This window comes from Bos indicus, chromosome 11, assembly GCF_029378745.1.
Source record: "Bos indicus isolate NIAB-ARS_2022 breed Sahiwal x Tharparkar chromosome 11, NIAB-ARS_B.indTharparkar_mat_pri_1.0, whole genome shotgun sequence".
Lineage (NCBI taxonomy): Eukaryota > Metazoa > Chordata > Mammalia > Artiodactyla > Bovidae > Bos > Bos indicus.
Genome location: NC_091770.1, coordinates 32,655,173 through 32,682,393, shown reverse-complemented (window position 1 = coordinate 32,682,393; position 27,221 = coordinate 32,655,173). Strand labels below are relative to the sequence as shown.

The 27,221-nt window shown below is 36.7% G+C and overlaps 1 protein-coding gene across 19 annotated transcripts in view; it reads left to right on the top strand.

Annotated features, from left to right (window-relative positions):
• NRXN1 (neurexin 1) overlaps positions 1-27,221 on the top strand; it is a 1,219,761-nt gene that overhangs the window by 545,981 nt on the left and 646,559 nt on the right. For 13 of the 19 annotated variants that reach the window (XM_070798634.1, XM_070798622.1, XM_070798633.1 and 10 more), the window contains 3 exons: positions 10,115-10,498; positions 19,573-19,776; positions 22,326-22,352. In XM_070798634.1, the coding sequence (XP_070654735.1) occupies positions 10,115-10,498; positions 19,573-19,776; positions 22,326-22,352 (615 nt within the window). The remainder of the gene's footprint in view (positions 1-10,114; positions 10,499-19,572; positions 19,777-22,325; positions 22,353-27,221) is intronic. The other 6 variants (XM_070798636.1, XM_070798640.1, XM_070798637.1 and 3 more) reach the window with 1 other exon arrangement.

Genomic DNA, 27,221 nt, shown 5'->3' with positions numbered 1-27,221 from the left:
CACTCAGGATGTCCATTTTTCTGGTTATTTGTCCTTCTGTCCTTCATTCACTAAGAGGTGGGTACATGAGCCCTTTGTCTAATGAGAAATACCACCTTCATCTGAATACTTTTCCAGAATTTTTCAGCACAATTAATTGTATTAGGTTATATGTCCTTCTTCCACTCCATAACTTGGGGAAAGAAAAACTTTTTCACTTCCAAACTTTGACTAACACTGATTTGCCACAGCTGTTCTCTCCGTACTTCTGTGGTTGCCTGCTTAGTCCATGACTGGTCACGCTGGGGACCAGCGGACTACGCGGACTAAGCCACAGGTGGCGTTTTCAGATCCTGCGCTAAATGGCAAAGGAGGAACCATACAAAATGCCGGCATGACTTGTGGGTCAGAGTGGATGATTTGAATGTCACAAAAGTGGATATGCTCAATATATAACATAATTACTTAACAGAGCAAGACTCCTAAGTTGCTGAGTTAATAAATATGATTGATGGGACTCATTACTCTGCAAAGTTTAAAGGATGAACAACTCAGTATTTTCTTACCAACGCTTCTTACCTTTTCTAGGGTTTCCCTTTGCCTTGCTTTTGCTCCCAAACTCAGTACAAAATCGCCTCCCAAGTATTTAACTAAAGGATGAATTGAGCTAAAATTAAGAAGAAGTTAATGACTGTTTTCTTGGGGCAGATATATCGTTTAAATTTTGAGTCAAGAGTATCCTCTCAAGTATTTTTTATAGTAAACTGCCAGTCATTTTTTTCTTATTTTTGCAAGCCATCATTGCACACTGAAATCAAAGAGAAAACTCATTATTCTCATCAAATTCTGCTTGTGTACAGCAGGGTATAGCAGATTGTATCAGCAGTTATTCATGGGTAAGCCTACATTTAACAGTTAAGAAGCCATTGAGAGTTGAATCGAAGTCACAGACTTCCAGTTTAAGAACTAGAAATTACAGAGGGAAAAGCACAAGGCTCTCTCCAGAGCACATAATTAGAGGTTTATAGTAATCACTGTTTGATGTGAACAGCAGTTTCTAGCTATCTATTACCAGCACTGATTTCTGTGTATACCATTCATGAATCACCCCTCTTACACATTTCTACTTGAACAACCATTAGAGGATTTCTCTGTTTAGGTCTTCATTTGAATTTGCCCTCTGACTATAAACATTCCTCCCATGCCTCTATCTAGTAGCCTGTTGCATACATTTGAAATAACATTAAGTGAATGTATAATGCTTTATTTTGTACCCATGTCCATTAAACACCACTACCCATCCATGGGAAGACTAAAATACCTTATCAATAATTTATCAATTATTTGACAATCCTAATGACTAGATGGAGTCAATGTTGCATATGAAAATGTTTTGAATGGGGAGAGGAGGAGTCAATGTTGCATATGAAAATGTTTTGAATGGAGAGAGGAGGAAAGGCAAAGATGACTTTCTTCTCTAAAATACATTCAGAATAAATAAATGAATATAAGGATCAATTTAATTAAATGTAAAATACAGACATGTCATGAATTAAGCAAGTGCATATACAAACACACATAGCAGTTTTCAGTTTAAAACATTTTCATTTTTGCATATCTTCCTCTATTTTTTGTTAACAGGTACATATATTTTATACAATTGCAATTAAAGTACAGACTTACTTTTTCAGGCTATTTGTTTAATATAATATCATGAAGTCTTTTTTAACTGAAAAATATCTAAAGTAACAACACTTATTCTGTGGGAATTATGGAAACAGCATCTAAGAATCAGAGCAGAGTGTGCAGAGGCACCTTCACCAAGCTTCCTGGGCTGTAGGACTCAAATGTATCAATGTTTATAGTGTCTGTAGGAAAGAAAGTCATGGAGGCAAACATAGGCAGTACCCATCTAAGCACTGCCCGAGGGACTTGACTACTCCACCCCACTACAGAGACAGAGGCAGGTCATCTTACCTGAGATAAGGGAAGGTGTCAAACCACCCTAGGCTAAAGTTATTAAAACTCCCATCATAAATGAATCAATACACACTTGGATTATAAATCAGCATCTCTGAGGAAACATTTCATATCATGTGATGGCTAATCTCTCATCAGAGTTAGTAACTTGGCATTCTTATTTTATACATTGGTCTTGGGAGTTGGTTGACTGATCTGTATGCATAAAGATATAATATGAAGACTTTCATTATAATTTAGTTTAAAACAGTGAATTAAAAAAAAATAAAGTTAAAATGTTCATCAACAGAGCACAAACTCAGAGAGGTGGAACCTCTCTTTCTAAATGTACTAAATCTTTCTAGTCTACTCTTTGGGGGCAGACACTGGACCTTGGTGTCAGGTGCCTCCTCAAGATGTGAATGTTTGGCAAAAACCACCACAAGATTGTAAAGTAATTAGCCTCCAATTAAAATTTTACAAAAAAGAAAAATGTGTGGGAGCACCAAAAAAAAAGAAATAAGTATTTAACTGACCACCACAGCCGTAGTGGCTGTCACTATGGAGTGCTGAGCAGAAATCTGTGGAAATTCTAGAAAATAATATTTTAATTGCTGTGATCTATGTCACTTGATTGATATTTACAACTTCCCAGCATTGTGTATGATCATTTTAAAAATTCATATGTATAAATATACTGTTATGAGTATGTGTGTTTGTATGTGTGCCTGTGCTTAATTCATGACATATCTGAAACATATAAATATGTACTGTTAGTGAAAAAGTTTAATCAGCTCACAAAATACCTAAGTGAAAAGTTTTTATTTTCTACACACTTCCATAATGAATTCAGCCCCCACTTCCATTGGTAAAAGAATTTGTTGTTGAAAAATTCCAGATACTTTCCTAGGCACCAACATATCTATAAATATAATTACACATATAAAATAAATGCAGAGCTTCTTTTTTACATAAAGTTTACTCTTTACGAATTATTGGGTGACTTAAAAATATTAACTTTTTTTTTAGGCCATCCTTTATAGTGATATCATATATCTCTAGTTTAAAGATATCAATGGTTACTTATTCCTCTATTATAATATTCCTCTGTTGATAGAGGAATATCAAACTTTTAAATGTTACTTCAAGATTTACTTTTTTCATAAATCTTTTAATTTCTGAAATTCCCAGCTCACAGAAGACATTTAACTTTTTAAAAAATCCAGTTTTAAACTAATTTATAATTAAAGTCTTTATATTATATCTTTATCCATATTGATCAGAATTTCTATAGGATAGATTATGGGAACTGGAATTGCTGTGTTAACTACATTTTAAAGATAATCAAAGGTTATTTTACTACAAGCTGTTTCAGTCTACACTCTTTAAAAAAACTACTTATTTTTGGCTCTGCTGGGTCTTGGTCGCTGGCTTTCTGTAGTTGCAGAGAGCGGGAGCTACTCTCTACTTGTAGGGTATGGGCTTCTCATTGGAATGGCTTCTTTTGTTGCATAGTATGGGCTTTAAAGCATGAGGGCTTCAGTAGTTGTGGGGCATGAGCTCAGTAGTTGCAGTGTGTGGGCTCCAGAGTGTCAGGGCTTCAGTCATTGTGGAACACAGGCTTAGTTGCTCTGTGACATGTGGAAATCTTCCCAGATCAGGGATCGAACCTGTGTCTCCTGCATTGGCAGGTAAATACTTAACTACTTGACCACCAGAGAAGTCCCAGTCTACACTCTTATCTGCAGTGTATGAGCTGCCCTTTTCTCCTTTCTCTTGGCTTTTACTAAGAAATATCTAACTTTTAAGTGTTGCTTCAAGATTTATTTTTTCATTTATCTGTTTAATTTCTGAAATTCCCAGCTCACAGTAATCCAAGTAAACAAGAAATACATAGTAATAACCAGAAAACAGAATATTAAGATTATATTTTTGTTTTGTTTTCAAGCAAAATTAATTTTAGTTCTTATTATAAAACTAATACATGAAGTTGTTTTTTAAAAGACTTAGAAAACTAAAATGAAAGAAAGAATAAAGAAAGAAAAGAGAAAGCAAGAAAACTATCCATTTATGATTGTACTACTTCAAAACTCCCATCATTAATATTTTGGTATTTTTACTATCTATTTATGGGAATCATGTATTTTTCATTTTGCATCACACACTGAAATCAGTGCTTCATTCTGTTTTTATCGCTTGTATTATGCCTTTTTACCGAGTTTGGTTTTGTTAATAGGATACTAAATTTGACAAGTAAGTGTATAAGTTTGTGGAACCTGATTTTCTTCAGGAATGAAGGGTGAAACAGAATTGTTGTTGCTTAGTCAACAAGTCCTGTCCAGCTCTTTTGTGATCCTGTGGACTACAACCCTACATGCTCCTCTGTCCACAGGATTTCCCAGGCAATAATACTGGAGTGGGTTGTCATTTCCTTCTCCAAGGGATCTTTCTGACCCAGGGATCAAACCCACGTCTCCTGCATTGGCAGGCAGATTCTTTACTACTGAGCCACTTGGGCTTCCCTCGAAGCAGAGTTACAGATAGATTTAATTTATATTCAACTAAAAAAATATTTTAAACAGTAATTACAAAAATTTTACTCACTGAAGAATTTTAGTAACCATCCAGGCAAGTCGTTTATTTTGCATAAGAGTCACGTTGAAGCTTAATAAATCTGTTATTTGACTAAGCTCCTGAGCTAGTTAGTTGCAAAGCTAGAACATGAAAATTGGTTTCCTTCGACCAGGTAAAATCATTTCCCATTAGAACACACTTTCTATTCCCTTATTTCTCAATCACTTAAACTTTTGCAGTAATTTAAAACTTGAAACCAAATTAACTTGTTTTAAATCTCACCTTTGCTTCATGTGTCTTTTCACCCTCTAAGCTAATTGGGAAATAGAATAGCCAGGAAGAACTGGATGAGAAAAAGAGTAGAAACTAACAATTTATAAATACCAGACCAAAACATGAAGCTAATTTCCATTTTTATAGCTAAGTTTTCCCCTATGTATATTCTTACGTTAAGATGAATTTATATTATTTATGCTTATGGATATTTTTAAATATTGCCTAATCTATTTAGTTTATTACTTTTGTTTTACCTCTTGCACATACCATGAAAACAACTAGATTTAAATGTTAATATAAGTTAACGTGGGCTCCTCGCAGGGGGCTCAGTGATAAAGAATCTTTCTGCCAAGGCAGAAGATGTGGGTTTGATCCATGAGTCAGGAACACCCCCTGGAGAAGGAAATGGTAACCCACTCCAGTATTCTTGCCTGGGTATTCCCATGGACAGAAGAGCCTTAAGGGCTACAGTCCATGGGGGTCTCAAAGAGTTAGACGCAACTAAGCTACTGAGCACACACGCAAGTTAATGTGATTTCTATATTAAGATGTTAAAAGTCCTATGTACACAAATACCTTTGTTTTCAGCTGAAATTTCATTTCTTTAAAAGTAAAATAGCACAGCAAGGTACTTCGGATTCTTAAATATTGAAGCATGAAACACCCATCCAAGTAAGTCCCCAAATATGACTGCCATCTACATATTATAGCAGCTCAGATATAACAGTGTTTACAGAAAATGTTTTATTTGCCAGAAACTTCACATGTAATTATAGTAGAAGAAGGTAAAATGTGTGAAATAATCAAGCTGTTTCAAAGAGAACATGCCAGTATTTGTCATTCCTGGAAAAATGATAGAGGGATAATCCAATAGCACACTCAGATTTCTGTTTTCTTTTAAGTATTTATTTACATATAATCAAACCTCAACCTTTGGAAATGCTTAATTTCTATTGATATATACGACTGCGGCAACCACTCATGGCCTTTAATTATCAATGAATAAGAATTAAATATTCATTTCATACTTTCTTGGTGATCATTGACTTTATAATTCAATTATAGGCACCTGAGAACGTTAATACTGAAATTTCAGTGTTCTCCTATGTAAGTGTTAAGTTGACTTGACGGAATTTGGAAATTCCATCATGAGTTTTTTTGGTTAGGTAAAAAGGTCCCTTGATTCATGTCAATAATAAAATCATTAAGGAACTAGGGATTCAAATCCTTTACCAGAAACAGATGTGTTTCAGGACAGTTATGCATGGGAAGCCTAAAATATCAATCTCTATTTTGAGTTTGACTAATTAATAAAATATTGGTATTATTTTAAATAAATTCTTACTCTTTGAATCTTCAAAACATAAAAATAATAATTTCTGTTCCCTCTCAAGTCCTACCCTTTTCCTTTTTTTTTTTTTTTTTTTGCCATACCTTTTACAAAGATCTTCTAACATACAAGTGAATTGACAAAGCATGTAAAGCATGTAGGTGATTTTGGGTCACAGTCATTTCATTCTGTTTGTAAACTATTTCAGTGAATAATATCTAATACATGCATTTGTTCATGGAGACTCCATACCTTGAAACTGGGGCTAAATGAAAGTTTTTATTTTCTTGGATTATATTTGATGTGAAGGTAGGATCCTATTCTTTTGCTTCTTCTCTGCCTTTCATTATTCTTCTTCCCATGAGAAGTCTCAGACTGTCTCTCTAAGGGATAATAAGGAGAAGAGCAATCTTACTCTTTATGATAGTAACTTCTTAGTGTTTTTTGAACATAGACTACAACCTGTCAGTTAGTTCTGAAATGAGTTTGGTGGGTCATGTCTAGCATTTGTATTAATATACTTATAAGAAAACATTATCAGAGTGTCTCAGAAGTAGTAGAGAGATTTTCCTGTTAAACAGATATTTCAATGTGTGAATATATGTGTGTGTATGTGTATGCGTGCACTGGGCTGCATGAAAACTATGGTTTAACTTTAGTTGTGATCAGAAAACTCTACTCTAATCTCAAAGTTATAGTGAATATCTTACTCTGGCCACAGCAAGAATATCCATAGAGACATAATCTTTGGTCACTCAATCGTGTTCGACTCTTTGTGACCCTTTGGACTATAGCCTGCCAGGGTCCTCTGTCCATGAGATTTCCCAGGCAAGAATACTGGAGTGGGTTGCCATTTCCTCCTCCAGGGAATCTTCCTGACCCAAGGATTGAACCCACGTCTCTTGTATCACCTGCATTACAGGCAGACTCTTTAGCAGCTGAGCCATACTGGAATGGGTCATAGAGAAATATCTGAACGTAAATACTTTGTTCAGAGCAGGCACTAATGCACCATAGTTAGAAGACCTAGTCACTCCATTCTGTCAGACAAACTCTTCATGGATGATTATCTGAAATACTTGGCAGCAGATTTGCCCCAAGAGGGTAGACATACTGAAGACAGAAACCCCAGAGTGTACTGAACTCTGCAAACTACGCAGAGGAGACCGATTGAAGTGTTTTGCAAGCCACTGGATTTCCTCATCTCAGGAATCCTCCAAACATCCTCATCCTTAGTGTCAGAATCATAACACCACGAATGAGGACAAGAGAGTTTTTCACAGTGTTTTCCCAGTCCTGAGCTAAATCAAACTTATTCCATGAATAAAAAGGCGTATGGGGAAAATTGGATATTTTAAAAATATCCCCAGTCTGGGGATACAAGATATCCCCAGGTTCAGGATGGGGAACACATGTATACCTGTGGCGGATTCATTTTGATATTTGGCAAAACTAATACAATTATGTAAAGTTTAAAAATAAAATAAAATCAAATTAAAAAAAAAAAAAGATATCCCCAGTCTTGTAAAACTTACTCTGTGTCTCCTAACAGTTGTGTCTCAATAATATGTATTCATTTCCAGGAAGTCTTGAACTAATTAAAAATAGGGGCTGGCGCCTCTCTCTCTTTTATCTTAAAAACCTAAGTCATTGTTTTCCTTGCGTACAAAACTTTGCTTTCAATGTATGCTGTTTTTTTTTTTTTATGTCCACTTTTCCTTTTATCATTAATACTTAACTCTCATCATTTTCTAACTTACTTTAGCTGCTGCAGTGATTAGGGATCATGTCTTAATTTACTTCTTAGGGCATTTTGGACAGTTAAAAATGCATGTGGTGAAATTCTGTTTAGAACAGTGTCACCATTCTCTCAGAATTATATATTTTATTTCCCCTAAATGATTTTTAAAATATCTTTCTAAGTAGGATTTTCTGCTCTGTGTATTTCTAATGAATTTTCTTCTAGACACCTGCATAAACGTGAACAGTAAATGAGTACTTGGCCATTTTCCTCTTTTGCTGCCTCCAAAATCCCTATTATACTCCCCTCTTTGGAAGGCCAAAATAGCAATGCCTCCGAGTGTTTCTCCCCTAGGAGCCTTTTCCGTTTCTTTCTGTGGAAGTCTAGAGAGACAAATGCACTCTTAATGACTTGGCCTGCTGCACAGTCTCTGTCGGCAGCTTCCATTGCCCTTCTCCCTCAGAAAGGCAGATCCCATTACGCTGCTCACACTGGGGAGTGCGCCTCTGCTGGGATTTGAGGGTCTCCTGGGCACAGTGCAGGCCCCGCAGCCCTGTGTGCTTAGATGCAGGTTCCACATTCACCGCAGGCTGTATGTAGTTCCCTTTGGAGCGGGCCTCAGCTCAACATCTTCCTACTCTCCTGCTTCTCAGTGGTGAAGAACCCGCCTGCCAATGCAGGAGACATAAGAGATGCAGGTTCAATCCCGGGCCGGGAAGATCCCCTAGAGGAGGGCATGGCAACCCACTCCAGTATTCTTGCCTGGGAAATCCCATGGACAGAGGAGGCTGGTGGGCTACAGTCCACGGGGTCACAGAGAGTCAGATGTGGCTAAGGCGACTTAGCACGCACACTTACCCTCTACACACATTACCTTTTTCTTTTCTGTCCCCACATTTAGTACCCCATCTTCTGTCTTCAGGCATCTCCTGTGTGTCTACATCCTAAATGCCTGAGTCTTCTAATACACTTTTCTCTTGTTAGACTCTTTCTAGTCTGATTTATGGTCTAGACCTAAGAAAGAAATCTGGAATAATCTGGAAATGGGTCAGTGTGGTGTCCATTTCGGGTATCATACCTGCATTTTTGCAAAGATCTTTCTGGAAATAGAATATTAGTGGATTGTTGAGTAATCTGGCGGTACACTGGGGAAGTTTTAATCAGGAAAATGCCTTCTATCTTTCCTATTCTTTTAATGGATTCCATAAATATATATTTTTTTCTGTGATCTTCGAGTAATCCCGTATAAATGTCTACCTCTTAATCCCATGTTTAAGACTAGGGTTTCCATATATTTATAAACTAATAGAGTAATTTTCTCCTCACACTGTAGTGAGGAAGAAAAAAAATGACTTAATTTAAATACGAAACTAGTTTGGTTTAAAGGAAAAAATAAACACCTAACTTGACTTGTGATGAATCATATTACACACATTTATGTAGTGCTTACTACAAACCAGACATTTTACTTGTATTATTTAACATTCATATGAGGTAGGTCATATTAGTATGCCCATATTATGGATGAGTAACTGAGGCCACAAGGGCTAATCAAGATTCATACAGCTAAGTGTGATGAAGTCAGGTTTTGCTATAATCTGTCAACATATTGTAGTCTATAAAAAAAACAATGAAGTCTATTACAGATGGGGACACAGCACAAGCTTTCATTGATTTGCAGATGTATACCAGCTTTGCAAATGAACACTAACCAAAGAGAGCCTGGCTTTTATTACAGGGAGTGATATAGAATGCCAATTTTTCCTTCTTTCTTTCTCTCCCTCTCCCTCACCATCTCCCCACAAGCACCCCCTTATCCGCTCTCCCTCCCCTCTCTTCCTCTCTTGCAATCTTGGCTGACCTGTTAGAGAGTGATAAGTATGCCATTTTCTCTTCCCTCGTTCTCTCCCGCTTTCCCTCCCTCCCCTTTTCTGCCTTCCTTCCTGCCTTCCTTTCCTTCTTTTTCCCCCTAAATTCTTGGAGGCTGACAAAAGTCCTTCTTGCCTGTATACTTTGGTTTTCATTCCCAAAGTGAAATAACAACCATTTTAATGACAGTCTGCCTTATTCTTCAAGTTCCTTGATTCCTCAGGTTTCTATTCATTTCCCTGGGAAGTACACCAGGAATAGGAAGAAAAATAAGAAATGTCTGCCCTCAAGGGGTTCACCCTCAGGCAGATGGCGGAAAGAAAGGGTGACGTTCAGAAGAGGTTACCTTCTGTAAAGACCCGTGTGCTCTCCTGTCTTTGCACCAGGTACCATTTCTGTCAACACGCTGCGCACGCCTTACACCGCTCCTGGCGAGAGTGAGATTCTGGACCTGGATGATGAGCTGTACCTGGGAGGCTTGCCAGAAAATAAGGCTGGCCTCGTCTTCCCCACCGAGGTGTGGACTGCGCTGCTCAACTACGGCTACGTGGGCTGCATACGAGATCTGTTCATTGATGGCCAGAGCAAAGATATCCGGCAAATGGCTGAAGTTCAAAGCACTGCTGGCGTGAAGCCCTCCTGCTCAAGAGAAACAGCAAAACCGTGCCTTAGCAACCCCTGCAAAAACAACGGCATGTGCAGGGATGGGTGGAACAGATATGTCTGCGATTGTTCCGGAACAGGCTATCTTGGCAGGTCCTGTGAGAGAGGTATGATTCCAAAATCCAAGCAGCAACTCCCCTGAGATGAAAAACGTATTGAGTGTGGACCTCACACCTTAAATGACCATTGAAATGTAATATGTGCTCTGGGGAAGTAAACTCTGCAAGCAGAGTGGCCACACGGATGCTTTACTGACAAGTCTGTATTGATTTTCAAAGGGCTTGATTCTGGGAATGCACAGCCCTTTAAGTATATCGCAGGAATACATAGTAAGGTCCTTTGCATCCTTGAGGGTATGGGTCTAAGATGTATCATAGACAATCACTGTCTCTTTTGCCCAGTTTTTAATTTCCAGACACTGGAAAGTAAAATAAAAAAATAAAACGAATGAATCCAGCATACTTTTGGCATCCAGTGGTAATATGTAGGTCAAAAATAGCATTCAAAGCAAGCTAAGCTGTAAGTTGCAACTTCCCTGACACTGAGCCTGTTCATTTTACTTTAGTCGACCTTCTCAAGGTTGAAATTTGAAGAGTAAGGTGATTTTAAACCATTTAAGTTACACCAGTATTTTCAGAAATGCACCCCAATTTCAGAGACACTTACCTTGGTCTAAGACCCAACTGATTACAGAAGGTTTCTTTACCAATTTGATATTTAGGCTTATTGTGTCTGGAAGCTCTGAATGGGTGCCTCCCTTTCCTTCTCTAGCAGAAGGCAAAGCTACATTTTTTTTTTTCTTTTCTTCTCCCATTAGAAGGAGAATAAGGGTTAAAGGAAAAGTAAAGTGTGATAGCTGCCACTGCTCATCTAGAGACCAGTCAAAAGGAAGAAATAGCAGAACAAATAAGTCTAAGTACATTTTTTCATCGACTCAAGAGTTTCAAATAAATGCTTTAGTCACTATACTCATTGCCACTCATTTTCAACAATGGAACAAAAATCAATATGAAAAAATATTGACGAGTTATCCCATTGTCCTCTCATATTCCAAATAACATTGCTGTCTTAGACATGTAGCCTAAAGGAACCTGCCATCTATTTTTCAAGCCGTACACATCTAGTCATTTTGCCTTTGCACTCCTGAAATAGTTTAATTTAGTTAAGCTGACTCTTTCTAGAGAAAAAGTGTTATTTTGTTTTTTTTGCAAAATCTAAAGTTGAAATGTGGCTTTGATTTTTTATGTTAATGAGAGGGTTCATCAGCTTATCAGTTCTATTGATAACATTAATCACTGTAACAATCAATAATCATAACCTAATAATCTAATGATGATCTTAAATTACCCAGCAAAATACTATCACTGTTCTGGATTTTATAATGAGATAGGTCTCTAGATAGATACATATTTTAATCACATAGATTCATTCATTCTCCTAGTACCTAATTGCAATTCCTGTGAATAGTCATTAGAGGTTAATTATTGTGCATAGTTTCATGTGTAAGGTGTATATTCTCTGTACATTTCCCCTTCTAATTTATTTGTTTGCATAGTACAGTTTTTAGAAATTGCCCAAAGGAGCCAACAACAACAAAGTGACAAAGCTTGCAAGATAAATTAGAGTTAAGTATGATGTGAGATTAGGAGACCTGTGTAATTTAAGACTCTGTTTTCATTTTAGTCACTCAGAGAGCTGTCACTTATTCCGATGCCTCCTACTTAAGTGAAGCTAGCAAAGGGTATAACTGAGCTATCACACAAATTACAAAAGCCTTCAGTTAAATATGCATGGTGTACCACCCTGTGGCAGTATTCCACTACTGCATATGGCAGAAATAAGAAGGGAGATTCTAGAGCTCCCTAAACCAGAATGAGGGAAAGGGGCTATTTATATGTTGCAATAATTAGAAGGAGGGGTGGCAAGCATATGCACATTTGCAAATGAGAATTTAATAGCAAGTTTCATCACTGGGTTTCAACATACATTTTTAACTGACAAGTGGCTGAAAATTTCTGCGGATTTCCTTGTCTCCAGGTTGGTTGTGTATTGAGGAGAGAAAATAGTCATTTTTGTGTGTTTTCTGTTTCTGGACTAACCAGTGTATTGTGAGAAGTCTTTGCTTTTCAGAATTAATTTTCTTGCTCACATTATGGCATCTCCCAAGAACAAGAGTGAAGTGGGATGCTTGTCATATTCACTGCCACAGAATTTGGCTGCTGTCCAGTTCCCAGCTCTGCCCTAGTTCAGTCAACACAAGATCATGTCCAGCCTTCAGGGTTTCCAGTTCCAAAGAGAGTGCTTTGACTGTGGTTCTTCGCATATACTCTGATCACATAAGGCTGTTGATCACGCAAGAGTTGACTGACAGCTCTTGAAATTTTTTTAAAAAGGCATTTTCAAAGTTTCTGTTTTACAATCATTAAGCAATAAATGTTAATTTATAAAGAAGCATGTTCAAGTCCTCGACAGTGCTCATGGGGAATGCTGTTTCAATCACATTATAGGAAATCATTCTTCACTACGTAAGCAAAAGAGTTTATAAGAAAGATCAGAGTATTTGCTGACTTAGGCAAATAAGAAAATAGTATTTTGCTTGAATGTGTATTGATCCCATAAAGAAAAGTAGCATAGAAATCATATCCAATTGAATATAAATTAAATTCAGCACCTTCTCTCCTGCTTTACCTTTTATAAATTTGTGGAGACTGGTCATACAGAAATTATTTTTGGTTGTATGTACATGGTATCATCAGAGGTCTACTTTTTACTTGTTTGTTAAAGCTCTACCAGATGGAGGGACAGATGTCAGAGCAATATAATTTGGCTCTCTGTCTGATTTTCATCGTTGATCACAATATGTGACTGCCTTTTGGCAAAACTGAGCACAGGTGTACACTTTAGACCGCAAGAAGGAATAACACAGAAAAGCAAATTTATCAAACTTAATGACAAGGGGGAAGGAGACAGAGGAGACAAAGTTGAAACTTTTTCTCCCTTGTTGGGAAGTGCTATATTGAAATTAGCTTCTTAAAGAATTCTTTTGTGTTCTAAGTGGTAAAGTAAGTTTACTAATGTTTAAAGAATGCTGCCAAATAGCATAACCTTCAAATGTCAGAATGTTGTTTACCATTTATTTGGCAGCTCTCAACTACAACCTTGTACATTTTCCATTTCTTGTCTAATTAAACGTTAACTCTAATTATGAGGAATCATTTAGGCATTCATTTGTCATTTATCAACAGGTTATTTTCACATTGAGAATTGTTTAAAATGGCACTCAGAGGCAGTCGAGTTTTATTACTTTACTGTTATTTCATTCCTGCAGCTTTTCAGAGATTAAAGGCCAATGATACTTATTTTCTTTTTTACTTTGGATTGTATTTTATGCAATATTTATAATCCCTTGTCAGTCATCTGTATTTCTAAAAGAATGTTCCCTCTACTTAATTTTTAATCAAATTAAGCTATATTTCATACAAGAATGAAATAATTTTAAAAAATGATAGTTGAATAATAGAGAATAGATTTACAGATTAAATAAGAGAAAACTAAAAATATTTTAGCCCTTCTATCTACATAATACCAAAGTAACTGAACGATTGATAATGGCTTTTAAATTTTTATTCAGATATATGTTGCTTTATAGATAGGGACAGTGATTGGCTATAAATTAGGAAGGGGTATGGTAGAGATCAAGTGTCTTTAAGATTATACTAGAAGCAGTTTTTTGTTTTTTTTTTTTTCCTACTGTTTATTGCAACTTTACAGTCATGCGTTATTTTTTGAGCAAATCATATTAGATTTTCTTTAGGGAAACCTTGTGTACTTGGATGCAATCTCAAAAATGACAGAATGATCTCTGTTCGTTTCCAAGGCAAACCATTCAATATCACAGTAATACAAGTCTATGCCCCAACCAGTAATGCTGAAGAAGCTGAAGTTGAACGGTTCTATGAAGACCTACAAGACCTTTTAGAACTAACACCCAAAAAAGATGTCCTTTTCATTATAGGGGACTGGAATGCAAAAGTAGGAAGTCAAGAAACACCTGGAGTAACAGGCAAATTTGGCCTTGGAATACCGAATGAAGCAGGGCAAAGACTAATAGAGTTTTGCCAAGAAAATGCACTGGTCATAACAAACACCCTCTTCCAACAACACAAGAGAAGACTCTATACATGGACATCACCAGATGGTCAACACTGAAATCAGATTGATTATATTCTTTGCAGCCAAAGATGGAGAAGCTCTATACAGTCAGCAAAAACAAGACCAGGAGCTGACTGTGGCTCAGACCATGAACTCCTTATTGCCAAATTCAGACTTAAATTGAAGAAAGTAGGGAAAACCACTAGACCATTCAGGTATGACCTAAATCAAATCCCTTATGATTATACAGTAGAAGTGAGAAATAGATTTAAGGGCCTAGATCTGATAGATAGAGTGCCTGATGAACTATGGAATGAGGTTCGTGGCATTATACAGGAGACAGGGATCAAGACCATTCCCATAGAAAAGAAATGCAAAAAAGCAAAATGGCTGTCTGGGGAGGCCTTACAAATAGCTGTGAAAAGAAGAGAAGCGAAAAGCAAAGGAGAAAAGGAAAGATATAAACATCTGAATGCAGAGCTCCAAAGAATAGCAAGGAGAGATAAGAAAGCCTTCTTCAGCCATCAATGCAAAGAAATAGAGGAAAACAACAGAATGGGAAAGACTAGGGATCTCTTCAAGAAAATTAGAGATACCAGAGGAATATTTCATGCAAAGATGAGCTCGATAAAGGACAGAAATGGTATGGACCTAACAGAAGCAGAAGATATTAAGAAGAGATGGCAAGAATACATAGAAGAACTGTACAAAAAAGATCTTCACGACCCAGATAATCACGATGGCGTGATCACTGATCTAGAGCCAGACATCCTGGAATGTGAAGTCAAGTGGGCCTTAGAAAGCATCACTAGGAACAAAGCTAGTGGAGGTGATGGAATTCCAGTTGAGCTATTCCAAATCCTGAAAGATGATGCTGTGAAAGTGCTGCACTCGATATGCCAGCAAATTTGGAAAACTCAGCAGTGGCCACAGGACTGGAAAAGGTCAGTTTTCGTTCCAATCCCAAAGAAAGGCAATGCCAAAGAATGCTCAAACTACCACACAATTGCACTCATCTCACATGCTAGTAAAGTAATGCTCAAAATTCTCCAAGCCAGGCTTCAGCAATATGTAAACCGTGAACTTCCTGATGTTCAAGCTGGTTTTAGAAAAGGCAGAGGAACCAGAAATCAAATTGCCAACATCCCTGGATCATAGAAAAAGCAAGAGAGTTCCAGAAAAACATCTATTTCTGCTTTATTGACTATGCCAAAGCCTTTGACTCTGTGGATCACAATAAACTGTGGAAAATTCTGAAAGAGATGGGAATACCAGACCACCTGATCTGCCTCTTGAGAAATTTGTATGCAGGTCAGGAAGCAACAGTTAGAACTGGACATGAAATAGATTGGTTCCAAATAGGAAAAGGAGTTCGTCAAGGCTGTATATTGTCACCCTGTTTATTTAACTTCTATGCAGAGTACATCATGAGAAACGCTGGACTGGAAGAAGCACAAGCTGGAAACAAGATTGCCAGGAGAAATATCAATAAGCTCAGATATGCAGATGACACCACCCTTATGGCAGAAAGTGAAGAGGAACTAAAAAGCCTCTTGATGAAAGTGAAAGAGGAGAATGAAAAGTTGGCTTAAAATTCAACATTCAGAAAACGAAGATCATGGCATCCGGTCCCACCACTTCATGGGAAATAGATGGGGAAACAGTGGAAACAGTGTCAGACTTTATTTTTCTGGGCTCCATAATCACTACAGATGGTGACTACAGCCATGAAATTAAAAGACGCTTACTCCTTGGAAGGAAAGTTATGACCAACATACATAGCATATTCAAAAGCAGAGACATTACTTTGCCAACAAAGGTTCGTCTAGTCAAGGCTATGGTTTTTCCAGTGGTCATGTATGGATGTGAGAGTTGGATTGTGAAGAAGGCTGAGTGCCGAAGAATTGATGCTTTTGAACTGTGGTGTTGGAGAAGACTCTTGAGAGTCCCTTGGACTGCAAGGAGATCCAACCAGTCCATTCTGAAGGAGATCAGCCCTGGGATTTCTTTGGAAGGAATGACGCTAAAGCTGAAACTCCAGTCCTTTGGCCACCTCACGCGAAGAGTTGACTCATTGGAAACGACTCTGATGCTGGGAGGGATTGGGGACAGGAGGAGAAGGGGACGACAGAGGATGAGATGGCTGGATGGCATCACTGACTCGATGGACATGAGTCTCAGTGAACTCCGGAAGTTGGTGATGGACAGGGAGGCCTGGCGTGCTGCGATTCATGGGGTCGCAAAGAGTCGGACACGACTGAGCGACTGATCTGATCTGATCTGATCTATTGGAAAAATATGATCCATTGTTAGATATGTGATATGATGTAAAATCATCATATTTTAAGGGGATTATATTTTATCTTCTCAGTGCTTAGGTCAATGCTTAACCATGAGACCCCTCTTTTGGTAAACAGACCCCTCTCATAGAATGTCTTTTATGACATTATTATGGCTTCCAATGTAGACTTTAAGGAATATTTTGTTCATATACATCACCAAAATTAGATTCACTTATAATAGACAGAATAAATACTTAATCTTATTAGTATTTACATATACATGATATCTAAATTGAAATAAGCTCTTTCACATACCTTCAGTATCAAATCCAATCATTAATTCAGTCAATGTTTATCAAAGCTCTGCCGTGTGCCTGGTGCACTTGGCTGATGATAAGAGAAAGAAGTAGGAGGACTCAGCCTCTGCTGTAATGATGTGCATACAAAAGGCCAAAGACAGATTACAGACAAATAAGAAATGGTAATTTAAAAAATGCTAAGTAGATATAGAATAACTGGAGGGAGAATTAAAGGAGTGCTTGCAACAGGTACGTCTGGAGTAACGTTTGATCAGAAATCTGAATGCTGAAGGAACCAGCCATATAAAGATCTGGGGCCAAAACCTTTTAAGACAGAACATGCCTCAAGTGCATATACTTGAATGAGAGATGAAATCAGTGTGGCTGGAATTTACTAAACAAGGGAGGACATGCTAAAAGCTGAGGCTGAGAGATGGACTGGGCTGATTCACACAAAACGTCATAAGTTAAACAAGGAATACAGATTTTATTCGAACTGCAGTGGTGGGAATCTATTGGCGAAGGGTAGGGAGGTGAAGGATTAGGGGTGGGCGGGGTGGATGTGGTTAGATGAAGTAATGAAGTGATATGATCAGATTGGCTCCTTTAAAAATTTAGGTTGGCCACTATGTGTAGGGAGAAAGAATAGAAGTAGGGAGGCCATTGAGCGAGCTATCCTTGTTGATCTATGTGAGACATGGGAGCAGAGTCTGATGTACTGCAGTGGCACAAACTGATTGATTCAGAAGGTAGATTGGAATTAGAGTCTACAAGACTTGCAGATTTGCAAACAGATTGGACATGGCAGAGAGGGTAAGAAAGAAAGCAGAAAGGTTAAGATCTGAGTAATGGCATTAAGCTATTTACAGAGACGGAGAACACTAGAGCAGGAGCATGTTCATTGGAGCTGGAGAATTTGTTAATTATTGGTGTGTGTATCTTATTCAAATTGGAGATGTCAAATAAGCAATGGCTGATGGATGTTTGAGGGAGCTCAGGAGAGAAGTTAGGACTGTTTATAAGTATTAGGGGGAGTGAGCATGTGAGTTGACCCAGATCCCTTAAGTGGTAGAGAGAAGAGAAAGGTCCTAAGCAGGGAGCTCTGGAACCCTTACTGATTCTGGATGTGCATTCAACCCCTAGATGATAACTAATGATTGAAGTCTGTTAGAAGCAATACTTGATTTTCCTGATTTTAAGATAATCTTGCAAAACCACAGCTCCAAAATATAGTCTTAATAATAGGCATGGTTGTATCACTAAAGTTAATTGCTGTCAATAGTCAAGAGAATGAGAACTTCCTAGTTTGTTTTAATTTCAGGTAGTTTTTCTTTTATTAAATGGTATCTTGTGTTATCAGAACCCATGACAAAGCAACATGATTCATACTTGTTTCACAGTGTTCCACAACCATATGGTGTTTAACATAAAGGGGTGCTATTTCTTAAAGCAGTCAGTTTGAGATCAACAGTTTTGCTCTTTGCCTCTCTGTGTTTCATGCAAAATTAAGCAACTTCTCCATTAAAGCCATCTACTTTTCTCTAGTAGCACACATCCATACAAGCTCTTCAGTTCCACCCCCATCCTCACTCAATGTTACCCAGGTACATAGTAACTTATTGGCGATAGCTTAATTTTTTCAGAACACCAGGGTGGTGCTTACAGGTAATGCTTTAAGTTACCCCTTATCTGCAAATGAACTTTAATATGAAGTTACAGTTTGTGTCTTTGTGCAAATGAATTACCTTGTTCACCCCAGTGACTCAGAACATGTATTACCTGTTGTTTGGTAATACCAATTGTTCTTCTGTTTCTGAACATCACCTTTGGAAAAGTGTTGACTTGATTCTTGTATTTAAGTCATAATTTTAGTGTTTCTTTTTTGATTGTATTGGGGCACAAAATTATTTTTTAAAAATGATAAAAGTAACTTTCCTTAGAATCATGGGCTTTTGAGGTAAGAAGAGGCCTTAGAGATGCTCTAGTAGCACCCTCTCATTTTGCAAGTGAAGGATTTGAGCCGAGTTTAATTTCACAGAGCTGATCAGTGGCCTAGCCGTATACAAATAAGCATAAATAGTAGCTAGTACTTCAAGCCAGGCTTGCACTATGGCTGTACACACACACACACATAATATCATCTCTGCTATTGAAAAAAGATATGCATCCATGAACATGGATAATCCTACGTGATGAATCCTATAGATACAAGTTGTTTTAGGTACAGAAAGGGAAGTGCAGCCACCTCTGCTTTGAACTTTAAGAGATACTTCTCCTGTGACTTCTCTTTCCAGTTTAAAAAAAAAAAAAAATTGCTCATTTTGGAAGATGAGTCGAGTTTGTGTCTTGTCTTCTGTATGGAAACCTTTAATAGGTCATGCTTTTCCTTTTCAAAGTTTATATGTACTAAACTGACCCAGAGCTTTTATGTTTATCTCCCAACTATAGAAGCCACGGTTCTGAGCTATGACGGGAGTATGTTTATGAAAATCCAGCTCCCGGTGGTGATGCACACGGAGGCTGAGGATGTGTCCTTACGGTTTCGATCCCAGCGTGCATATGGCATTCTCATGGCAACCACCTCCAGAGACTCAGCAGACACCCTCCGCCTGGAGCTGGACGCAGGGCGTGTGAAACTGACGGTCAACCTAGGTAACAACTCGCCTTCCCCCATTGAACTAACACTTTTCACTTTTTGTTCAGTTTTGCCTGCAAACATTTATCGAGTAGCCTGTTTGCCATGGAAAGTTAAAACACTTAATAGTCTCATCTCCATTATTTAAATTCATTTAGGTTTTGGGGACATCTTTTTATTGTTTTTATATTGTTTAACATAATTTACTGTTTTGTGGTTCCTTCCACTGAGGGTTCTTAAAAGGGAAGCCATGTGCATTAATGAGATTATTGAAAATATGAATTATTACACTTGATGATGCCTCAAACTGAATTTCCTATTTTTACATTGACTGACATTCTGATTGGTTATAGATAAAATCCTTTTAGATAAAATAAAAATCCACCAACTCTGACTTGGATAGCACATGCTATAAAATGTCAAATATCTAGTTTGTGATTTAGATCAACAGTTGCTCTTTATCTATCCTTGGGCTTCTCCTTTGAACAGTTACCTTCGTGGTATCCCATCTTTTCTGTTTGGAAATACTGTGTGGTGATATTTTGCTATCAAACAACAATCCACAACCCTTCAATGCCCAAAGTCTGCGGCCCTTAGCAAGCAGCCATGAGAACACTAAAAACACAGACTCTTCCGCAGAAAAATAATGCTTTCCTGCTTAATTGTAGCATTCAGAAAGAGTCACTACAGTAAAACCTCACCAAACTGGATAAAATCTAGGGGAAAATCAGGCCAAATTAAAAAGAGTATGAATTGTAGACTAAAAAAAATAATGTAAGCATATTTGTTTTCAAATACATTCAAAAACACAAATTAGTAGCTCAAAAAATCTTAAGGTCTTACAAGGCTAATGTTAATGGGTGGTTAAAAATTATCCATAATTAGCACATTGTTTCACGAAAGTTGCTACATCAGTGTACTGGAAATCAGTTTTTTTTCCAAACTTGGCCTTTCACAATTTGTTTCATTTTTCTCAGACAATCTGCTCATAGCGAATGAAGAATTACAAATGTTCTGCCCAATAAGTTTCAATATTATAATTAACTCCAAATAATAGGAGTACAAATTAATGAGGTTTTACTGTATTTCCTGGAAGTACTGAACACACACAATAATGAATAAGAGGAAAGAGAAAAATAAAATTCAAGACTACATAGATTTACAAAAAGTGTAGGAAAATGTGATGAGGTATGTGGCATTTGTGAAAACCCCACATATATCAAACTCTGCTGGGCAGAATAGTAGCTCATAAAATATAAAATTATTTCATTAGTAGTTTGTTTCATACAATTACATTCAATTAACATTAAGTTTAAAAGTCCAATAATAAGGTTGGTTTTCTTTTTACTGAAGAACACGTAATACTTTACTCTTCTGTTAGAGTTCCCTCTAGTGACAATGATAGGTTACTACAAGCCCATCAAAATTGCCTAGTTTCAGTAAAGGGGCTGTTAGCCGGAGGAGGTGAACACACTCATGGGAATTTTCTAACAGCAAAGCATTCTGTGGAAAGAGTTGTGTAGATGCTGATCCTTGGCTGTTTGCAACCACTTTTCTGATGCGGTTGACGACACATGACAAACTCAGCTATATGGAAACAGAATCTAGGTTTGTGTTTTTCATGTTCCCCAAAGGCATTCAATACAACAACCAAATCCAACAAATATTTATCTACATATAAAATAAACATAAAACACCCCACATGGTCCTTTAAAGATAACCCTTATAATTATAATCTACGCTATTCAGATCAGATATTCCATTCTTGGAGAATCTGCTTTTATATAAGAAGAAAGTATAAGAAAAGAAAAATCAATAGCAATAATAACCATGAAACTTATTACATAGAGATAACATAGTTAGCTCCTAACAGAGGAATAGGCCTACGTGCTCCCAGGAATGACACTACTCCTTAGCCACTAGAGTTTCTAAAGGAAACAAAGTGTTTATTTCTTTCTCCAATTAATACAAGTCATGGAATCCAGCTAACTCCTGGCTGTTTACCTTTTTTTGTCCAAGCAAGTAATAGTAACAACAGCAACAACAATAATAGTAAATACATTAGAGTGAAATAAGAATAATTTCAACTAGCTCTCCATTTGACCACCACAATTCTAAAGCATTCTGTTGGCCTTTGCGGGATAATAGATTTTGGAGGTCCAAGATGTCTGAGCCTAGCTGAGCTTGCACTGTTCCCCATTGTGACGGAGCACTTTTTAATTAAATTGTAAACAATGATTTGTTCTTTCACAGATGGGAAGAAAGCTGCAGCCAGTCTAAGCCAAGCATCTTTGACAGTTAACAATTCTTTATTTCACTTAGATTTGTCACCATGTAGCTTTGTTTGAGTTGGCCATTTTTTAAAAATTCTTCTCCCGTTGTTTCCAATGGTGAAGTTTTATAACAAAGAATCTGGGTTCTAGAAGTATGTAAAGAATAAATGATATGGAGTGGCCATATTTGCATGTGTCTGTCCCCGGAAGGGTGGACTGTGATTTTATTGGATGTCTGCAGCTATTACCTTGAAGGATAAATTTTCATTTTTCATCTATTCTTCCCCATCTAGATTGTATCAGGATTAACTGTAATTCCAGTAAGTGCCTATTCAAAATTTTTAAAATGTTATTCCTCCATTATGATGTAGCTAGTGAAGAAAAACAAAAGAGAAAGCAAGAGAAAGTTGTTTATAAAACTCATGAGTTCACTTTTGAAATACACCAGTCCATCATCTGGGTTGTAAAAATTCATTTTGAAATCTGTCCAGCTGAAGACGGTCCTGCTGCAGTTCCTACCTCTAAGTGGGGAAAAGAGGTGAGAAATATCCTGTAACAGAAGGTACCAACACCTCTTTAGACCTGTGGATAAAGCTGACAGCATTTGTATTTTGGTAAATCTTGGACTCCAGTAGTTCTCTTCATAACCAAATTAGGATAAAATGCTGTGGGTCTTAATTTCCTTCACTTTCTGTTTTTATCTCTTAAATCAAACATAGGAAAAAATCCCTTTCATTTGAAATTTACTATTGAACTCTTCTAAATTCAACTAAAGTTTTACATTAAAAAATGTGTGTTTTTCCAAGTTTTAAATATATATATATGTACATGTATATATATTCAGAATATGACTTATCTAAAGAGTTTTTCTGGTTTACTGAGAGTATTTACATAATGAATTTTTACATCCTAATCATATATCTGCAAAAATAACCAAAACCCTTCAAATCTGTGATATGCATGCCAAGTGATGAGATAGAAAAGATGCATGGACTGAGTTTTTTTTTTAATTTGGACTAGAGAACTTGAAAGGATGTAAGGACTGTGATTTTATTTTGAGTTGTAGCATTATCTTGAGTGAATTTATTTATTTACATAAATATTTAGGTTTTTCTTTTCCAGGTTTTGCTGACCACATTAAGGAATCTCTTCCAATATAAAAAAAGTTGTTAGCTATTTAACTAGAATGGTTCTAACAAGCTTCTAATCTTTCATTGTCCTATTCAGTAAAATATATATATTTTTTTTATCCTTGGAAAATGCTGAATGTGAATTGATGGAATACACTCCCAAAACCTTTGGCTATGTATCCAAATGACAGTAAATCATCCTCTGAGAAACAAAATAGTGGTCTTCAGCTTACAAAAGCAATAAGCTTATGAAGCATGCTTCTGATAACTCAGATTTGTCTTTAAAATATTTTAGTATTCATTTTAAAGGAGCATAAAATACTGTCTTTCCAATCATAACAATAAAAAGGTAATAGAATCATGATTGGTAAAAAAAAAAAAAAAAAAAAGCTGTTAAACTGTCATATAAGGCATTAAAACAGAGAAGGCAATGGCAACCCACTCCAGTACTCTTGCCTGGAGAATCCCATGGACGGAGGAGCCTGGTAGGGTGCAGTCGATGGGGTCGCGAAGAGTCAGACACGACGGAGCGAATTCACTTTCACTTTTCACTTTCATGCATTGGAGAAGGAAATGGCAACTCACTCCGGTGTTCTTGCCGGGAGAATCCCAGGGACGGTGGAGCCTGGTGGGCTGCTGTCTATGGGGTAGCACAGAGTCAGACACGACTGAAGTGACTTAGCAGCAGCAGCAGTAAGGCATTAAAAATCATCTCAAACAGACTGTAGTTCCTGAACTAATCTCTCAGAGATCTCACACAAGTGGAATTTTTTCAAATATTCATCGTCTCCTTTCAAACTCCGTCTCTACCCCACTCTGAAAAGAAGCACAGTTTTAGCAGTCTGATACCATGATCCAGCTCGCTTTCACCTCTGGACTGTAAATACAGGCAAAGTAACGACCCACAAAACCCTTTCCCGAGGCCAGATCTGTGACTCAAGGCAGCGGTAGATGTTCTGGATGCTTCCTGGATCTTAGAAAATCCATGTGAGGAAACTTATTTCTTTCTAGACTTATGCTTTATTTTTATTTATATTAGGTATGCAATAATGCATGGGTTTTTAGATTTACAAAATGTGGCTACATAAACTCTAGTATTTAATGGAAATTGCCCCATCAAATGTGCTTCTATGTTCTCTAGCTCTATCATTTTAAAATACACATTTATGGTTTAATTACCCTTGTTAGATATTTCTCTTTATTTGGCTCATTATTATAAGACTGATACTAAGTATAATATTTTCTCTAGATGTTTCACAAAATAATACTTTGAGGACAAAGGTCTTTGATGGTTAGTGGATTTTTTTTCCCTTTTTAAAGATAATATCTTACCCTTAATTTTACTTGAATTAAACCAATGATTATGAGCTTTCAGTGCATACTGTGGACAGGACTGCAAATGCCTTAACTTGACAGCAGTCACTGGAAAGAACATTCAGTGATCAGGTAATGTTTTTATTTCTTTGCCTTTGTTTTATATGGGGAATAATGGGCAGATATACCCAGAACTCCAAGTTCCATCAAGAAATCATGTTATTAATCAACTTTGAGGATAGGGAGGAATTTACATTTTAAATAATGCAAATCTAACTCACAGTGATTAAATAAGCAGAGATTTCCACCTGGACTGTATTTCATACTCATAAGGAAATATAAATAAAATACTTGTATCTCAGTATAACTTGTAGTTTAATTAAAGACTGATTTATTACATTTATCCTCTGCAAGCCATGAGTTTGTCTGAAACTGAAATGTACATTTACTAACTCACAAACTTATACCACCACCATCTAAAAATTATACCATACCTAAGATATCAGCTGTGTTGTGAGCTTAATATGCAATACCTCAGTTGATATCTTTAAGACAGTTTCCACAGGAAATATACATATGGTAACAAAAATTATCATACTTTGAGAATTAATAGTAAATGATAAATCATTAATTTTGAATGGGAATCTCTCATTTCTCTACACTTATACAGAGTTGCTCTGCTGTTTCCTATAATCGCTCCATCCTTTTTAATCCTCCCTTCCCTTAGTTTATGGCAGGTGTTACTTCATATGGAAAAGAAAATACATGTATCATCAGATTCTCCAGTCTTTGCTACTGAAGAATAGGTATGAGGTGAGGAGGGAGGAAGGTCTAGCTGCGTTGCATGTCTTCAGACCTGTAGGACTGCAAGGTGGCAGATATATTTCTTTTTCAGCCCTTCCAGTATCAGTAGTTTAGATGCAGCAATGCTCTCTTCCACAGACAGGCAGAGCAAAGTCTTTTGTTAAGGTTCTTTTGAGAAAAGGCTGATTTGAATTTCAGGAACTATCTCTGTCAAACCCTTTGTTGCCACCATCCCTCCCTCCCGTAATAGAAGAGCTGTCAAGAATTTTTAAATGGAAGGAAATAGCCCATTTTTATTTAAAAATAAAAAGCTTATTTTCATGTGGGGAGAGGGTTTTTTTTTTTTTTTAAGAACCATCTCTGTGAATAGCAGTCATGTCAGTGTCAAAATGTATGATTTGATCTCTCTGATTACAAATGGAATGTCTCTGCACACAATCCCAGACCAGACTCAGTTCTTTGATGTCCATCAGCTTATTTCATTGCTAAGATATATTTGTTATCTACAGCTTGGTATTAGATTAGGTCAGTATTTGAAAATTTATGGAAGGGAAGGCAAACACAGAAGTGTATTATATCTACAGCCCTCCATTCTCATCTATCCAGGATAGTCAGATTATTCTTGTATCCTCAGTCAATTCCAATATGGAGAACCACAATCTACCATCATAAAATAATTTTATATGGAAGTTGCTAAAAGAACCACCATCTTTTACTGCAGATAATGTCTTCCCTGGACAGTGAAACTTACTTCAATAAAGGTAGATGGGAAAGGACTGTAAAGTCACATTCTTTTAACGTAAAGAACAATTATTTGATTAATGAAAAAAGGTCTGGTTATAGATGATTTTACAAACATAGTTATATACTATAGAGATATACACTAATACTAAGTTCTTACTAAAAGAGGCCAAGTCAGACAGAATAGTGCTTTGTGACTAACACATTAATTATTTGCATGAAAAGTGAGTGTATGAGGGTTTCTTCCCTAGCCCATAGTGTTAATTGACCTAAGTGTTTTAAAAAGTGTAAAGAGTACAAAAGAAAATTTCTACTCCCTGTGAAATTTTCTCAAATGTATTATTAGTAGAGTTCGTAGTATTATTATAATAGAAATGACATTGGTTTTATCCTGCATTTTCTTTGTCTGCCAAAGTATGTAGCTTGAGATAGAGTGACCAAGAGAGTCTCAGTTTCAAATTTGCTGCCCAATTATCAATATATCCAAAGTCATTAGGCTATGTGTTTCTTTTTTTTTTTTTTTCCTGATAATTTGGGATCTGTAGTGGTATACTGCATGTTTTAATAGTCTCAGTTTTTTTTTTTTTCTCTTCTTTTAGTAACCTTACAAGTTGTTACTGTTATAATCTTTGAAGGTTTAAATATATTGAAAATTTGAAAACTAAACTTGCTCCTATCAACTATAAGTGAGTCCTAGTTGTCATATAAATAACTACTTTAAATATGTAGCAGATGCAAGGAGGATTTTGTGATTTTTGTTTTTGTTAGTGTTGTCTTTCCCTTTTTTTTTTGTCTTGTCAAGTCAACGACATAATTATGGAATATCCTTCTTGCCCACAGGAAGGTTTGTAGCCACCTCTGAATTCACATAAACATGCATTTTAATAAAACCATGGTCTTTGATGTTTATTTTGCTTGTTTATTTATTATTGTTTATTTAATCCTTATACATAGATCTCTTCTGCCCATCTGCTCTTTCTTCCTACCAAGATTTACTCATCTTACTTTTCCATGTCCAATGTTGTTTTCTCTTGTTCTCCTTCCTCTTGTTTTCTTACAAAAATAAAAAGCTCTATGGGGTGAAAAAAAATATCCCAGTAGGCAGAACTTCCAACTTTGTTTGGCTTCTTACAGAAAATGATTTATTTAAGACACAGAGATAATAAAATTGGAGATGGTGTTAATGTGGGCAGAGTGTCA